Raw genomic sequence first — 18,439 nt, 5'->3', positions numbered from 1 at the left:
GGGCACTTTTCTCACGTGACATTCTAAAAATATGATACCTGCAACATACAAAGGCAAAGGAAAAACAAGGAGAAGCAAGCACAAGAACAAACAAATAAAGCACAACTCGAGAAGAAAAGCGAACCAGGAGGCCGCAGCGCCCGCGGGAAGGAGGCACCGGGACTCGAACCCGCAGTCCCAGAGCTCATCCCGGGCTCTCCCGAACTCCACGCCCGAGGCGCGAAAGTGCCGGGCGGTGCGGCTGCGCACGCGCGTGCCCGGGCAGCACGTTCCGGCTGCGCTTCGCGCCGCCATTTTGGGCGTGCGGCGCCGCCGGCTCCGGTTGGGTGCTGCTGCCCGCGGGCGGTGAGGGGGCTGCGGCGGCTGCTGGAGGCTGCTGGAGGCTGCTGGAAGGCGCTGGGCTCCGCTCCCCCATCGCCTTGGGCGGCCGCAGCCTCTGCCCGTGCCCGCCTGCCCGTGCCCGCCTGCCCGTGCCCGCCTGCCCGTGCCCGGCTCCTCTTAGGTGAGTGCCGCGTCAGACAGCGCCGGCCAGAGCGCCTGCTTTGGAGCGCAGGCAGCTCAACCTGTATCTTGTGTCTTGCATTTGGTTGCATTTAAAAGTCCTTTTGTTATGGCATGAATTGTCTTTAAGTTCGTGGTGCGTGATGGAACTCTGCATTTTGGTGGCTGAAATGTTGCAAGCAAATGCAAATGTGTGACCACTTCTGCTTAGAAAGTAGGTGGTGGGTGCCTGTGTGGTGTTCCTCTGACTGGTTTGGTTTTTTGAGCTTCAGTGAGGGAAGTATAGGAGGGTGGATTCAGTTTTTTCAGTTTTGTGATTTTGCTTTTTGTAATCTTAAGATTGTAGTTCAGCTAAGTATGAGGAACTTTTCCAGGGTGTGTTTATCAGGCAGGAGGAGGATTTAGAGAATTGCAGAATGGTTTGTGTTGGAAGGAGCTTCAAAGTTCATCCACTTTCAACCCCCCCTGCCATGGGCAGGGACACCCTCTATTGGAGCAGGTTCCTCAGCGTGCCGTCCAACCTGGGCTTGAACACTTCCAGGGATGGGGCAGGCACAGCTTCCCTGCACAACTTGTTCCAGTGCTTCACCACCTTCACGATAAAGTATTTCTTTGTAATATCTCTTCTAAATCTACTCCCTTTCAGTTAAAAGACATTCCCCCCTTTTCTATTATCCCATGCCCTTGTAAAAGGTCACTTTCCATCCCCTTTAGGTATTGTAGGGTACTGTAAGGTTTCTGTGGAACTGTCCCTTTTTCAGGGTGAACAGCCCAACTCCTTTAGCCTGTCTCCATAGGAGAGGTGCTCCAGCCCTCTCATCATTTTTGTGGCCTCTTCTGAGCTCGCTCCAACAGGTCCATGTTCTTCCTGTGCTGGGGACCCCAGAGCTGGATGCAGCCCTGCAGCTGGGGTCTCGTAGGGCAGGGCAGAGGGACAGAATCGCCTCCCTGGGCCTGCCGCCCACGCTGCCTTTGATGCAGTCCAGGTTGTGTTTGATTTCCTGGACTGTGAGTGGGCAGTGCTGGCTCATGTTGAACTTCTTATCGACAAACACCCCAAAGACTGAGCACCCCTTTATCCTCAGGGGTGTTCTCAGTAGAAGTAGTACAAGAATTTAGTTGATGTGTATTTTTCTAATGATTTTTCTACCGTTCTTCTCATAGAGAGATACGTATTTGTCAACTACTGGGCTGTGTTTTCTTTAGAAGATGTGTTACTAATGAAGGTGGAAAGGTGAGTAAACAGCAAAAGGCCATTTTGTCAACTGTAGAAATGTGGCTGTGACAGTGTGATGCTGTTACTCAGACTGTGATAACAGACAAGCATTAATGCACAAATTGTTTTGTTTTGTTAAGTGTTAGTGCAAAGAGGGCATAGTTTCAGTGAAGGGGGGAAAAAAAGGGAGCAGAGTTTCAGTCAGGCCCCTTCTAAAGTTTAAGTCTCTGTAGTGATCAAATGTTTCTTCCAGGCAGACAGGACCAATTCCTTAAGGCTGTTCGCTTACATGAAAAGCACCCAGATTTTCACTTTCTGTTACAGGGGAAGGTGGATAAAAGGGGTCTTGTTGAAGCAGGAATTTGTCAAGTCTGGGTTTAATACTGCTTTTACTGGGAGGAGGCTTTTTTTTTTTTTGTGTCCAGTGGTTTTGATTTTTTGGGTTTGTTTTTTTTGGTTGGTTTTGGAAGTTATGCATCCTTCATCCTTCTGCTCTACTGCTTTACAGTAGGGATGTTAATTTATTTATTAGAGGGAGTTTTTTGTGTGGTTTTTTTTGTGGGAGGGGTTTAAATTTTTTTATGAACTAGAATGATAGGGATCAATATTTTTTCTGAAGACAGGTTATGTGTTCACTAGCTGCTTCATGTTTGGTTGTGATGAAAACTATCATGACAGTTTTACTAAAGATTTTTTGCAGGCTAAGGGGATCGCCCTAAATCCCTGTAGTTGAAACTGAAAGTTTAAGTTCCAGCTTTACATAAAAATTCATAAATGAAGGTTTTCTTTGTCAGACTATCCTTGAGCATTTATCCACTGTGTTTGCATTTGATGTTGTCTACCTCAAATTACTTTGTTAGAACAGCAGTTCATTTAATGGAATTTTGCTTGATGAAATTATCATCATACACAGCCTTTTTAAACAGTGTGAAGTCACAGATTCACTAAATCATTGACCTATGAATTAAACTGGAAGTTGTGCTTTAAGACTGGATTACAGATCAGAAAAGTGTCTGATTGTTTTGAAGATATTTAAACTGTCGCACTCGGAGTGTTGAGACCATACAAAACACAGCTGGCACAGTTGTTACTTGATGAGCAGTGTAGAAATGTTGCACATAGATGATAATCTCAGTATGTCCTTGCAATTATGCGAACCTTAAATGTGCTATTGGTACAGACAGACAGAGTAAACAGTAGAGCATGGAGTTATAAGTTGTCAGTGATTTAGGCAGAAAATGCAGGGTAAGTAGGGGATGGCTCCTTGGTCTTTTACATATTAAAACCAACATTTTGCTTGAAAATTAATCTCAGGTGATAAAAAATCTGTTGCCACGGGAGCAAATCCAGAGGTAGTTTTTTTCATGTTACCCGAGCATGTCTTTTATAAGAGAATTGCATGGAGTGTATCCCAGTTGCCTAAAACATGACATTCTTAAATGTTTAGTATATGTTTTAGCCAGAATTTTAATATGCTGTTAAACCATTTTGAAAACAAATGTCATGTAAGGAATTGGAAAGAAAAAATACAGAAAATTATCAAGATGATCATACTCTTTTTCTTTGCAGACAGGATGGAATCTCTGACTCCTTCACCAGACTCAGTAGATAAGAAATTGAAGATAACTCATGTAGAATGCCATCCTGAGTGCTTGGTTATAGTGTTCCAGGCTCAGTACAACATAGGATGTGAGCTTGACTATTTCATACTACAAAATGAAATACAGCGTGTGTTCAAAGTAAAAGATGATGTCTGTGTTGGTGGATCTTGCTTGGTGGAAGACACAGAAGGAGAATGGCATAGAGGAAGAGTTCTGAGAAAAAAAGGGAATATCTGTGAGACTTTTCTTATAGACACTGGACATGTGTTGGCTGTTGAGGAAACACATCTTGCTGCTGCTAGTGATAAATTGTTTCAGCTGCCTCCAAAGGTGGTTTTGGGTGTTTTTGCAAGCATACTTCCTCTGGGAGAAAGATGGGGTCCAAAAGCTGTTAACTATTTTTCATCTCTGGTAGGATTACAGATCACTGGTCATGTGAAGGCTGTTACACCATATCAGCTGTTTATTCTAGAAGTGCCTAAGATTATTACTGATGTTCTTGAACTGCAGCTAGGTAAATTTATTGATGGAGATTCATTTTGTCTTGTTGTAGAAACTTTAAGAGCATTGCCCCAAGGAATGCTTTGTAAGAGAATGCCACAACTGTTGACACAGAAGTATCCCTTCAGGGAGTTACTTACCTTAAATAATTCTGAGAAACCAACAGATTTTTGGCATGTTCCAGATCAACTCTTTCCATGTCTACCTGTTGGCAGTAAAGAAAATGTGAAAATAACTGGTGCAGTAAGCCCAAATAAATTTTACTGTCAGATACAGAAATGGCAGAAAGAGCTGGAATGTTTGACAGGAGCTATGCATTTGTACTATGAAGCTCTTGTTGGAGAAAATACCACCTCTTGTGATAGTTTCGGGCTGCTCTGTGCTGCCAAGAGGCAAAACGGAGAGTGGCATAGAGGAGTGATAAAACAACTTCTCTCTGACCATGTGGAGGTCTGGTTTATGGATTTTGGCATTATTGAAGCTGTGCCACCTAGTTGTATTCGAAAACTGAAAGCCGAGTTCATGACATTACCAATGATTTCATTTCCATGTACGCTGTCTTGTTTTGGTAGTCAGGATGAAACAGTAGTAAAATTTCAGCTCAAGGAACTTACACAAGCCTTAATAGGACAAACTTCTGTGTGTGTCCAAGTTGATTTGTACAATGACACTGAACGCTTGTATTATATAACGCTGCAGAAACAAAATCTTGGAACAAATGCTGAGCATCCAGAAGACCAAAATGAGACAGCTGCACTGTGTGTCTCGCTTTTGGAAACTAAACCCAGAAGTATCGCACTAAACCACAAGCCAAGTCCTGAGAGAAATTCGTCTAAGAATTACTCTGGAAACAAAGATAAAAAAGCCTGCTTACCTGAACGGGACATTTCTTTCTCCAGCCACTGCAAGAGAGTAGAGATGCAAATGAACTCTTTTTATGGAGCTTTTGTAGTATACGTCGTAAATCCATCTGACTTTTGGATTCAAACTTGTAGATACCAGAATGAGTTTCACACCTTGATGAAAAACATTGCGTGCACATACAGTCAGTGTAGAGATGATGAGATGGTCCTTAAAAAGCCAGAACCGGGGTTGCTGTGCTGTGCCCGGTATAGCAGGGATGGGTGTTACTACCGGGGTGTTGTCACAAAAGTGTTTCGTGTTAGCATTATGGTTTACTTTTTGGATTTTGGAAATACAGATACTGTACCTTGTCACTATGTGAAAACATTGCTTCCCGAGTTTTCTGATTTACCAGCTTTAGCTGTGTGTTGTTCCCTTGCTTGCACATTTCCTGTTGATGGTGTGTGGGTCAAAAAAGAAACTGATTTCTTTAAAAATGTGGTGTTGAACAAACCACTGCTGCTTCATGTTGTTGGAAAGCAAAACAACAAGTACGTTGTTAATGTGCAGTGTCATACTGGTTTCCTGCAAGGAAACGTTGCCACGTGCATGGTTCAAGCTGGTTATGCTGAATATCGCCTGAAGCCACCAGAACCTGTTGTAAGGGCGGCAAAAAAGCGGCACAGCGGGAATCACCTCAAATGTAAAAAAGAAAAAATCAATGCAGAGAGCACCAGTAATATTTGCAAAAATAAGGTATCTGGAAATGGAGACATGGTTCAGAAGGAAAAATCATTAAATGTGCCACCAGTGCCTAGAGAATCTGTTGTGCCATCCTGTTCAGGAGAAGGTGCTGTTTCTAAAATGCATAGGTTGGTATGTGAGGAAAAATTAGTTTATAAGGAGCTTGTGTTTAAACCAGGAACTGTTCATGAAGTGGTGTGTTCTTGCATCTTTTCCCCAGCAGATTTTTCATGTCAACTGCAAAGCAAACTGCCAGAGCTAAATAACTTAATGGGAAAAATTCAGACATATTATAAAGATCATACCACTCCCTACAAAACTGGACAGGCTGCCTGTATTGTTAAGTATCCCAAAGATGGGAAGTGGTACAGAGCAACTGTTGTGCAGGAGGTATCCACAGATGAAGTTGATGTGGTTTTTGTAGACTATGGTTATCAGGAAAGAGTTTCACTTAAAGATGTACAGGGTGTTCTTCCAGATTTCCTAACTCTCGAGAGTCAAGCATTTCGATGTGGACTTAAAAATGTAGCATTTCGATGTGGACTTAAAAATGACTCAATCAATTTGTCTGAAGAAGTGCAGCGACAATTTGAAGACTTCATTTCTTCTTCTAGAGGACCACTGACTTGCACCATTTATGCTCTTGTTCTTCTGAGCCCCAACTGTTTATGCAATGTAGTTGACTTACAGACTCCACTTAATAGTGTAGAAGAACTCCTCAGAGAACATGGTCTCACCCAGCCTGAATGTGTTGGACTGAGAAACCTTTCATGTTTGGGTTCTTTGTACAGTTTTTGCTATTCTTCTTTTAATATAAAAGTTGGAAGTGAGGAGGAGGTTTATATAACTCACATAAATAGTCCTTCAGAATTCTATTGTCAGCTTAACCGCAACTCTGAAACTCTTGAGGCATTGATGAAGAAGGTTAGTGACGTAAGTCAAATGTCAAGTAATGTAAATTATCATGGCAGTGCACGACTGTGTATAGCCAAATATGTGGAAGATGGTCTCTTTTACAGAGCTTTGGCTTTTCCTGTGGAATCAACGTCCTTTCTGTTGGTTGACTATGTGGATTTTGGAAATAGGAGTATGGTGGAGAGAGACCAGTTGATGCCTATTCCAGATTCTGCCACTGACCTACTATTCACACCCATGCAAGCTATTAAATTCTGTCTGTCAGATCTTAGGGGGGCAAAATTTCCAGCAAAAATTACTACGTGGTTTGTGAAAACATTCCTTGGTAAACTGCTGAAGGCTGTAATTTTATCCAGAGAACCAGATGGAAAGGCTGTTGTGGAGTTGTATGATGGACAGCTCAAAGTAAGTCAGAAAATTAAAGAAAAGGTATTGGCAGAGTTGGCACAGCAAAGCCATACAGAACAATTTAGAAGTAATGAAGGAGGATATGTCACATGAAAGATGACAAAGAAACTAATAAAGTTAGTGTTAAAGATCCTGAAATACTTAAATTGAAAACTGAAGTGAAATGCCAAGCCTATGATGAGTATTTCCAGGCAGGTACTGGTGAGAATTTTGGAGATGAAGAGCAGACTGCACGTAGCACACCAAATTTGTGTAGTGGATTCTCAAAACAGCAGACTTTACACAACAGCAAAGAGCAAAGTTTTAGAAATACTTTCAGTGCTCTTCTGGAGAAAGGAGAGGAACCTTGGATTGGACAACCTGCTTCTCACTCCCTCTCTTATTCTGCTTTACATTTAAAGGAAATAACTGTAAATGCTCTCTCTGAATATCAGAATGAAAGACCAAATTGTACAGGTCAACAGGAAGGGAGTCATGAAAATACACCTACATTAAGCAGCCTTCCTCAACGTGATATCCAGGTGAATACTGAAGTAGCAGGTTATATTTCTCATATGAATAGTCCATCAAGTTTCTATGTTCACTTTGCAGAGGATGAAAACTTAATAATAAAATTAGCAGATGATTTGAATGAAAGCTTGGAGAATAGAGGTTGGGAAAATTGCTTAAATGAGCTCATGGTAGGGGATCTCATTGTTGCAGAGCACGACGCTGATTGTTTTTACTATAGAGCAGTTATTAAAACTCTGAAATCGGGAAACTCCTATGAGGTAGAATTTATTGACTATGGTAATACTGCAGTTGTAAGTTCATCAAAAATCTGCAGGATTCCAGAAAAGTTCTTAACTCTGCCAAGGTTTAGTGTTCATTGTTTCCTTAGCAGTGTAAAAAGTGTTCCCGAGGAAAGCTGGACTAAAGAAAGTGCTGCATGTTTTGCAAGAACAGTAAGTGACAAGGCGGTAGCTTGCAAGTTCTTACAGCAGCATGGAGAAAAATGGGAAATAGATGTAATATGTGATGGAAAGTCTTTGTCTAACAACCTTTTGCATAAAATAGACAACATAAGGTGGAAAAGCACGTGGGTATTGTCTTTGGAAAATAAGCCTAAACAAGATGGTAATCCTCAAAAATCTAAGAACAGTTTAGGTGGCCAAAATAAAACCAAGGCTTCTGGGATGAAAAATATTTCTGTAAAATCCTTAAGTCTCCTTCATCAGGTTTTAAATTCTGGACAAGTAGAAGCAGCAGAAGTAGTTAATATTTCAAAGAGTGGAGAATTTTATGTACAGTTACTTAAAAATCTGCAAATACTACATGAGTTAAATGTAATGCTTGACAAAGAAGCACAAAGAAGTGATTTGATTAGAGTGGATGACATTGAACAGGGTCTGGAATGCATTACACAATCTGAAAGGAACTTAAAATGGAATCGATCAAAAGTGATAAAGAAATTTGTCAGGGAAAAGTTAATGCTAGTTTTTTTCATGGATTATGGCACGTGTGAGATGGTGTCCTTAAATAATGCAAAGATGCTCAGTGATGAGATTAAGAGGATTCCTAGACAAGCTGTTTATTGTAGGTGGATTTGTTTTAAAAACCTGAAGAAAATTCACTTAGACCATGTAGTAAATGCACTTCTAGATTGTGAAATAAGGATCTTGTTTTTGAGATACTTGAAATCATCTGATATCTGGGAGGTAGATATTTTAGTAGGACAAGTTACACTTCAGGAGTATTTGAACCAGCTCTTAAGTCATTGTTGGACAATTGTTGGACCAGAAAAATGGATCAATACAAACTGTAAGGAGTTTGATACATCACTCAAGATAAATTCAGTCATGTGGATGCTGCTGCGTAGTGGCAGAACATATCCTGGGTGTGCAACTGCCGTTACTGATCCTTCAAACTTCAGCATCCAGTTTGAAATCTTCTTTGATTGCATGCAGAACTTGTCCTTGCTGCTCTCTGACCTTCCTGACAACTTGCCAGCTCTGCCAGAAGAACTTGTGATACCTGGTGCTAGCTGCTTGATCGAGTCTGGGCAGGAAGCAGAGTGGTACAGGGCAGAAATTAGTGAAGTAACAGATCAGTCTGTTGTTCTTACGTTTATTGATTATGGCTTTCTGAAGACCATACCTTATTCTGAGATCCATAAACTTAAAGTTGTTCCAGAAAGTCTGTTATACTTGCCACGCTTGGCACATTCTTGCTCTTTGCATGATACAGTTCCTGGGAAGGGGGAACATTGGAGTGAGGAAGCTATACTTCTGTTTCAGCAGCTTCTTCATAAACCAGGTCTGATATTTCATTTTATCCACTATGGCTCTGAAATGAAGTTAGAGGTGGATATTTTGTGGGAAGATAGCAATCTGTCTGATGCCTTAATTGCTGCAGGCCATGCAGTCTGCTCTCACAGTAGGTGCTGTCCCATTGCAGTTGACAGACTCTAATCAGAAAAAAGAATTGCAAGTGAAGTGGCCAGATTCTAGTTACTATGCTTCCCTTTGTGAACTAGTATAATTATGATAACAGTTCTGATTTTGCTGACAGAAATCGGGCAAAGAAGAGAAACCAAAAAGCCTTTTGAAGCACAGCATTAGCTATAAAAAGTTTCAAAGAAGAGAGTGTGGTAAAGTGGCTGCTGGAATACCATTAACAAAGGATCTGAGTTTACAACACTGAAAGGAAGGAAAACCTACAAAAGATGGACAGTACTGTGAGGATGGGATTTTTTCAGCATTATGATGACAAGAGAAGTAAAGTTATCATAACACGAAGTAAATCTGCTACTAGAAGCACTGGTTGAGGCTTGTGATTCTGATGTTCTGCAGTCTGGAAGGACAGTGTGTGAAGCTACTGTCAAAGAATGAATTGAATGATCAGTAGGTTGCAGTTAGAAAAGCACTACTTCAAAGCAAAATAACTCAAACAGCCTTTTTGTTGGAATGCTCTCAAAGTTTTTGTATGTATAGATATAATCTTTATTTGCAGTAACATCTGGTTTAGAGGGTGATGTTTCCATGTTTTGGATGTTCAGAAAACAAAGATGCCAGACATTTTCTTTGGTTCTGATTCCGGAGTTTCCATGTGAGAAAAGTTTCAATGTTCACAATGATTAAGCCAAAAATAGGGATCCCCATTTATGGGAGAGACATGCATTAGGTTGTTTTCAATTAGTTCTTGGTGTAGAGATGCTATTGCCCCTTCTGAATGTTCTCTTAGTATTTGAGTTGCATCATTTTGGGATTTTTTACTCTGCCACGCATGTGTTCCACTGATACTTCTCCTTCATCCTCCTCCCCATCAGAATGAAGAGAGGGGCTTTTCTCTGAGTGCTTAGTCAATACACTGTAAAGTCAAAATATTGTTTATATCTTAAAGGGGAACATTCAGAACCTTATATTTTTTTTTCCTTTGTGGGAGGAAGAAATTTCAAAACTGAAAAGTGATGGTAGTACTGTGTATCTTAGCGGGGTAGTTTTTTTCAGTATCTAGTCTTAAATGGTAAGAATTTGTCTGTTTTTCTGATATATTTGTCTGTTTTTCTGATATATTTGTTTATTTATTTTACTTTTTGCTCTTACCTCCTTCCTCTGTTGTTTGGACAAAGTATGAAGTGTCCTGAAGCAATGAGGGGTTTCCTTTATGTGCTCTGTGATAGTTTGAATTTCAGTGAGAAAATGAATACAGCCCTAATGGTAGACAGCATATCTTATGCATCTCTAGAAGTAAACAAGATTTAACAACACACATACCCTTTGCCCCCCAGTCCCCCCCTCCCACCCCCTCCATATCACGATGTATTTAATTCATGGGAAAACTGAAAGCTTTATCTGGAAAACAGATTTTTTTTTTTTTTCAGTAAGAGAGACTTGTCTGGGAAAGTCAAATAAGAGGTGAGCCAATGCCAGCTGATCTTTACAAGGTTCACTCTGCTGGTGAACTATTCTTGAAGCTTAGATTATTTTCATAGTACAAGTGAAAAGTGCCCATTACTAACAAATCAGAAAATGTGTAAGATAAAATTGCTCAAGTAAATACTACTTAAAATATCAGTAATGTTATGTTAATACAGTGATTAAAAAAAAAGGAGTGGGGATTGTAACCATTTTTTATTGTTTTCTTTATTTTGCATTGTTTCTTTATATTTCAGAATTTCAAGGTTTTCCTGCTAAAATTGTAAGCTTACCTGGCACATTCTTTGTCAATAGTTAGACATACTGCTGGCTGTTAGTATAAAACACAAAAGTTGTATTGTGCAACATTACTCATGTTGAGTGATGACTTTACACTTGCTGTGCTGGTTCATTGTAGTGCCACCTAGAGGCACTGACACTTACATATTAATTAACACTGATTCTAATTTCTGGCTGTGTTTCAGTTGGAAAAGTAGGATCTTGAGCATCTGTTCTTTTTAAAAATCATTTGGATACCCTAAGTGCAGACATGTTGTGTACAGTAATACACAACTTGCATATTTTAAGTAGGTTAATTTTTTGCTTATGTATATTGTGCTTTAACTTGTATGTAGTTGTAGAATATTGCTTCTCTAATGTTCCAAAATGGAGCCTAGAAATGATGTATGAATAAGAAAAGAAATAAACAGCTGTGTGTACTATTTTTATGTTTCGCAATTTGCAAATGTTAGATTTATTTGCAAGAACGTGTGTTTTGTTTTCAACTTGTAATGAGACTAGCTCGTGATAGTAATTCTTTTACTGAAGGTCTGATACTCAAAATGCTTCAAGTAAAAATCAGATAATTGAAAGTATTTCAGGATTATACTGCATCTGTAAATATAAAGAATGTCTTGTTGCCTCTGTTGATGCTGATTTTCAGTAGTGCATTACAAGGATGTGTTATGATTGTTAGATTAAGTTGCTGGGAAGTCTGGCTGTGTATTTTATGCCCAGTCTTTTTTCCTCTGGTGTATAACTCTGCTGTTAAAACATTTTTCTTGTAAGAAGGAGAATCTATGCTCAGAACCTAGTTGGAAGAAGTTGTCAATTATTTAGGATGTAGAAGTTTAGGTATGTTTTCCTATTTGTTCTTGAATGAGCATAGTGCTGAACAAATGCAGTACTTTTTGTAGTAGTAATTTTTTTGCTGAAATTTAATTAGAAAGTAATGCTTATGTTTTTATATTTTTGTATTTATTTATACTGTATCATTGATGACTGTGATTATTTTTAATCCACAAAAGTGATAGAGAACCAGTTTCATTTCTTTGGAATTCAGAACTTTCATGTGTATACTGTCTTTTTGTCATCAATAAAATGAATGCTAAAAATAATAAATAAAATGCATATCTCCTCTGTGTAACTTGCCCTGCCTAAGATATTCTGAAGTTTTCTGTGACCTTTGCTGCTAGTGAATGCATTGGAAAATATCTGAAACTACATAAGTATGTGTTGCATGGACTTCTAAGCGGATGTACCTCTTGCTGATTTTGCTGAACATTTTTGACTGATTTAGGAGTAACTTTGCATTACCTCCAGAGGACATGTGCCACCAGAACCAACTTGAGCCACCAGAAATTGTGGGCCTGAGAGTTGGAGACAAGATCCTGGAGGATTCATGTAGGAAGAGAGGCAAAGAAGGAAAAGGCGTCACTGGGGGTAGGAGATGGGTGGTTCAGGTGCTTTGAAAGGGCTGAATAGTTACTGAATGTTTGTATGAGTCAGGCAGCATAGAAGTGTAAGCTTTCAGGCAGAAATTGATGCTTTAGTGCTAAACTAGTGTGTTAAGATTAGTTTTCAGTAAAACGTTAGGAAATCAAGTGGGAGTGTAGTGTTTGAGGAAGAGCTCCTACAAACTAACAAATTATCATCAGTTTCATAAAGGCAAATTCAGGGGTGGAAAAGAGCCTTTGACAGTGCTTTTAATTGCTTGTAATGTCTGTAGAGGACTGTGTGTGTATGCTTGAGGGTGTTGTGTTAGCTGCAGACCGAGGTCTGGGGACACGTTTCACTCTTGCACAGACAACTGCACTTCTTGCCCTTGCTTCTTTGCTGCCCCCGCGCCTTTGCCCACATTCCTCCCAAATAAACAGCCTGTCCCAAATGTAATGGATGCATCTGGCCATGATGGCTGCATCTGAAATAGTGGACTTGGGTCCACAGACAACACAATAACTAAGGACTAATCTGAGCCATAGTGCTGGTCAAGGCTGGACTCAAACCAGCTCTGGAAAAAACTAACTGCTGTCATTGCTATGCAGATGAGTCTATGAGTCAGTTATCTCACTCCTCATAAGTGGAGAGGAGTGGAAAGCCCAGGGCCTGTTGAGGCTGCGTGCCAGGATTGCCTCTTGAGTAGGGACCTCTCTCCTGGCTACTGCTTGAGGCTGGGAGATTGCTTCCTGCAGCAGCTTCTCAGTAAGTGAATAATAGCATGTTGAACTTTGGAATCTTAGCTATGTGATACAAAGGCTTGATTGTGCATGTGCAAGCCTTTAGACATAAACCATTGACCAAGGCTGAGATTAAGGCTGGATCCAGCTACAGCTAAACTCCCTTCTGAGAGGGAGTTGGAAAGCGGGGGGGTCCCTTTCTGAGGCCCATGACTCAACAGTAGGGTCTCCCTGTCAAGTCTGTCTGACTCTGATCTCTATGCAGTAAATAATCAAGTGTATCTTGTCGTCAGATTTTGTTAAATCACTCTTAAATTGTCAAATGTTTTTTATCTGTAAACATTTTACTTCTGCTTTCTTACAAGTGAAGTGCATCACTCTATCTGCAATAAGGAGGCAATGGAGTAGTAGTCCATGAAGTTTTTACATTATACCAAGTTGTAAGAACCAGCTGATAGACACCTTAAGGACCACAGGCAGCAATCCAGAGGGAGAGGATGGAGAAGCAGGTCAGTAGAAACACAATGAAATGTAACAGGAACAAATGGCCATACATTAAAATGAAAGGTTTAGGCTGGAAAGCACAATCTTTTCAGAATGAGGACAGTCATGTGTTGCAGAAGGTTGCCCAGAGAGATAGCACAGTCTCATCCTTGGTATTTCATTTTGTATCCATCACCCAACTGGATAAAGTTCTGAGAAACCTGGTCTGAGCGCACAGATGATCCAGTTCAGGGCAGGAGGTTAAGGGAACTCTAGAGGTACCTCTACCTCTCTTCACTTGAATTTCCCTGTTACTGCTGCAGCTACTCTTTGTACCTTAGGAATATCCAAAGCCTTGCTTTGACTACTCAGAAGAGGTCAGGGTACTTCTTCCCTGGCAGATTGTGTTGTTTCCCACTTACAGACAGCTCCTGTGTAGACACTGCAAAGTGTATGTGCTACATGAAGGTACAAGAAGAGGGCAGAAAAGATTTCTTCCTCAGAAAGCCAAGGAGTTGTCTCCAGATCCTTTCTGAGTAGTCCTGGGGAACAGGGATTCCCAAAAAAAACCTAGCTCTGATAATGTAAAAAGCTTTACTTGGCTGATTTGAGAGTAGGAATAGCAGAGGCTGGGAAATCCGCTCCAATTACAGCTGGGAATAATTTTTAGCATCCAATGTGTGCAGGGCAGCAGGAAACACTTGATTTGAGAGAAGTTTGTGGTATCAGCTTGACTGCTCTCTTGATTGCCCCAGGAGGTGTATGTATGGTGGCAGTGTCCTTAAAGGCACACATTGATGTGGTCCTGCTCCTGCCTGTGTGTGGGAGGTGGATTGTTCTGATGGATCCCGGGAGCTGCACTGGCACCTGCTGGCCCTGTGGTTGCTCCTGGTGTACCTGCAGAGGTCACCCCAGCCTTAAATGTCCTGTAAGTGAGGATCTCTCTGCTTATGTTCTGAGAAATGGTGAAACCTGGAGCAGAACATCCAGCTCTCCACTCTTCAGCACAGGAAAGACATAGGCCTGTTGGAGCAGGTCCAGAGGAGGCCATGAAGATGCTCAGAGAGCTGCAACACCTCACCTCACCTGTGGAGACAGGCTGAGAGAGCTGGGGTTCAGCTGGGATAAGGAAAGGCTGAATGGGAACTTTACAGCAGCCTTCCAGTACCTGAAGCATAAAAATGATCAGGCTGGGGAGAAACGTTTTAGCAGGTCCTGTTGCAATCGGGCAAGTTCTAAACTAAAAGAAGGTAGACTTAGAGTCATACAAGGAAAAGGTTTATTGCAAAGGGAGTGGTGAAACACTGGCACAGTTTGCTCAGAGAGGTGGTGGATGCTCCGCCCCTAGAAACATTTAAGAGCAGCTTGGACATGGCTCTGGGCAACCTAATCCAGTTGGAGATGTTCCTGCAGGGGGATTGGACTAGATGAGCCTTAAAGGTCTCATGATGATTAGGCAGAGTAGGATAAAAAGGTTGGAGATGCTATTTTAAGGGACACCTGATATAAGAAGCTGTTTGGTGGTGAATTCCTGTTATCTGCAGAGAAATAGATACTGAATTTGCGGCTGGCTATTCAAAAGCACCTAAAAATGCACATTTCCATTAATGATCTCTAAATTTCTGTTTCTCAACTGTTTACACACAGTTTAAAATCTCCTCCTTTTTTTATTTCTTTCAAGAATCAATTTTTCCAGCATAATAAACATTGTGAAACAAAATCATGGAAATATTTAGTCAGCTCTGAACTGACTTTAGGGACAGCTATCTTGATTCCTGCAGTTTTAATAAGAAAGTTTCTAGGGCTACTGTGTCTAGATCTGCATAATGAAGGAATTAAAATGGTGATTGCAGCATAATTTTTAGTGAGCAGTAAACATTAGGAATCCTACTGGGTGACCCTGAAATATAATTAGGCCTAGTTCTGTGAAATTATTTTCCTGCAAATATAAAGAAATGGAATAAAAGTGGGGTTTAAATGGGTTTAATATTCTTTTTATTTTTGTACTTTAAAGGAATACCAAGGTGTTAAGAGGGAAAACACTCTGTGACAGACTTTGATTCTGATTAATTCTTTAGTGTTTAATCACCTTGATTTCATTGGAGTTTGAACTTAACACATAATATATGATCAAGCCCTTTAATTATGTTCATTTTCTTTTAAGCCATGAAGCCATTGATCTCTAATCTGACATTCCATATAACATGGAATTTCACTTACTTTTGCATTAAGCCAGTATTCCCCCTTCTGCCTCCAAGGGTTCATGCCTTCATCTCTCATTTCCCACCTTTGAGTTAAAAGCTTCTTGAAGCTGTTTTACTGTACTAAAAAGTATTAAAGAGCTGTGATATGTCTCTCTAGCCACAGGAGTCAAGCCTAGTAACTAGACAATTTCTTGAGCAGGGGAAAACCTGCTCCACTTTCCCCTGAAAGGAATTCTTAAGCATTTTTATATGAAAAACTCATTGATGAAACAACTGTGGGAGCAGACATTAGGAGTTTCATAATCCTGTCATGTTCACTGCATTTTGCATCCTTTATTTCCCCTAATTAATCTTGGATCCTTTTCAGCAAAGCAGGACACCTTTAGCAAGAGAGAGGAAAGGCTGATAGCTCTTGGATTAAACCACACCTGAAAGAAATTAAAAACAAAACTAAGAAAAGGGAAAGACCAACTTTGGTCTGAAATAGAGAATTTGCATTTTCTTCACTTGGATTGACTGTACCAACCTACTTCATGGTAGAATGTATCCTCATTTTCTGTTTTAAAGGATAAAGCATAGAGGAGTATGAGGCAAATTACACTTTAGTTTTATGAGGATCTACAGGGCTGTGAATGAGTGGATGGAAGAACCTCCCTGCAGCCTAAGTTGGCTAAAGAAGGGTGGCCTCTCAGGTGCCTCTAGGCAGCATTTCTGTTGGCTGACTCAAGCACTTCTCCCTTTAGACTCATGAGTCATTAAGAGCATATCCCAAAACATCTGCCCTGTGCCATGGGCTGTGGAATCTGCTCTGATAGCCAGATGGAAAAGTTAAGTGAAACTTAGTAGGCCTTATTTTGTGCCTAATGAGATGTAATGCCTTAAAACAGTTTGTGGCACTAGATCAGCAAAGGTCTTGTACAATATCTAACATTGGGGTTTTGTGTCCTAGGCACAGAAACCTTTCGAGAATATGAAAGCTTCCTGTAGTCTGTATGGGGGAAAGTCTGATCTCTCTAAGTGGGATTTAAAACAGTCCACATATTGGTCATAGAAAAACATGAGGATGAGAATGCATTTTAAGTTTTTCACCCTTCCAGAACAAGGTGCTTTATGTGGGGTATAAGTAGGAACATCTGTCTATGCAGTCTTTCCCTGACTTGCACATCTGAAAATAGCTCATGTAACACAATTAACAGTTGTTCATAAAACACCAGTTTTATCCACCAGTTAAGAAGATAATGCTCATTTTTCATACAGCGTGTGCTGTTTACATCACTTTCTCAGCTGTTGTGAGTTCCAATAACAAGTTCCTACTGAACCCATAGCCACAACCCAGAGAAAGTCCCTACAGACTGACATTTTGAGAAAGAGCAGTTTCCCTTCTTTCTGAAGCTGTGCAGCAAGGCATTTGGAATTCTTGTGCAAAAGAGGAAAGGATATGATTTGGTAGCCTAGCTGCTAGGGTACAGAATTAGAGAGATTAAGGTATGTGCTCTAAATGCTTGCTTCTCTGACCTGCTCATTACTTTGTCTACAGTAGAGCAGTTTCAAGAGGAGCGAATGAAAAGGTTACTTATGCTTTTATGGCTTGGTGATGGAAGGTATGTTTTTGGACACTGTAAAACTGAAAACATCCATTGTTTTCTAGGTAAATGATTTAACTGGAAAACTGCTGATTAGTGTTTGCTACCCTCTTCTCTGGCAACTCTAAAAAATAAAAAATAGGTTAGGAGATCTAGCCCATATTTTATGCAAAGTGGTCTCTCAGAGAAGCTTTTTCATAACCAGGGAGCCTTGAGGGGCAGAAAGAACATCTGCTTTTTGGTGCCTGTCCCCTAAAGGATGTCAGGTGAAAAAAGCCTATGCCTGGATTCCAGCTGGGTATATGTGGGAGCACTGAGCTGGTGAGACTGAAGTAGTTCCGGGCATGCTTGGGAGTATAGTTCCTGTTGCCTGGGAAATTGGAAAATCAGATAAGGAGGCAGATTGTAATTGCAGGTGCCTGTAGGTACAGCAGCTGTTGAACAAGTTACTTAAAATAACTTTGAACCTGGACAACACAATTCTGTTTAATGCTTGCTATAAGATTTCATTACATTTAGTCCATGCAACCTATTTCAGGCAGTTAGTTTTCTTAAAAAATATTTTAGTATATTTTTAAAATAAAACTGACTGGTGGTGGGATTTTTTCAATTTATACTTTCTCATATCTGAGGATGGATTAGGAAGATTGAGCTAGGGACCACTTTAGAGCAATGTGGACACACACAGGGCCAAGGGAGGGACACTTACAATGTATAAAAAGCAAAAATCTTTTTGGCATCATAGCAACCCCATACAACAGTACAAGCTGGGAACTGGCTGGCTGCAACGCAGCTGTGCAGCAAAAAGGGAGGTGTATCCAAAATCAGATGTTTGTGCTTCTGATGGATGATAGGTTGAATGTGTATGAGCATTGTGCCTGTGTGGCGAGGACATCTACCCATAGACTGGGCTGGGTTTAATCAGTTTTCAGCTCTCTAAACTGAAGGTACAGAGAAAACAACCAGACTCTTCTCAGGAGTGTGCAGTGGAAGTACAATGGGCACAACTTGGAGCAAGGAAAATTTCAGACAGATGCAAGAAAAACAAGTTATTCCTAGTGAGAGCAGATAAGCACTGACGCAGTTTG

General features: G+C 40.6%; 1 protein-coding gene across 1 annotated transcript; it reads left to right on the top strand.

Annotated features, from left to right (window-relative positions):
* The first annotated feature begins 426 nt into the window (after positions 1 to 426).
* Positions 427 to 12,025, top strand: TDRD15 (tudor domain containing 15). Its single transcript, XM_036379414.2, is given in 4 exon segments — positions 427 to 502; positions 1,666 to 1,735; positions 3,287 to 6,805; positions 6,808 to 12,025. Coding segments are annotated over 2 exon segments (5,886 nt in total). The 5' UTR covers positions 427 to 502; positions 1,666 to 1,735; positions 3,287 to 3,291; the 3' UTR covers positions 9,180 to 12,025.
* The last annotated feature ends 6,414 nt before the right edge of the window (positions 12,026 to 18,439 follow it).

The sequence above is a fragment of the Molothrus ater genome, chromosome 3 (genome assembly GCF_012460135.2).
Source record: "Molothrus ater isolate BHLD 08-10-18 breed brown headed cowbird chromosome 3, BPBGC_Mater_1.1, whole genome shotgun sequence".
In the NCBI taxonomy this organism is placed as follows: Eukaryota; Metazoa; Chordata; class Aves; order Passeriformes; family Icteridae; genus Molothrus; species Molothrus ater.
The sequence above is the reverse complement of the archived record's forward strand: the minus strand, read 5'-3'. Positions and strand labels throughout refer to the sequence as shown.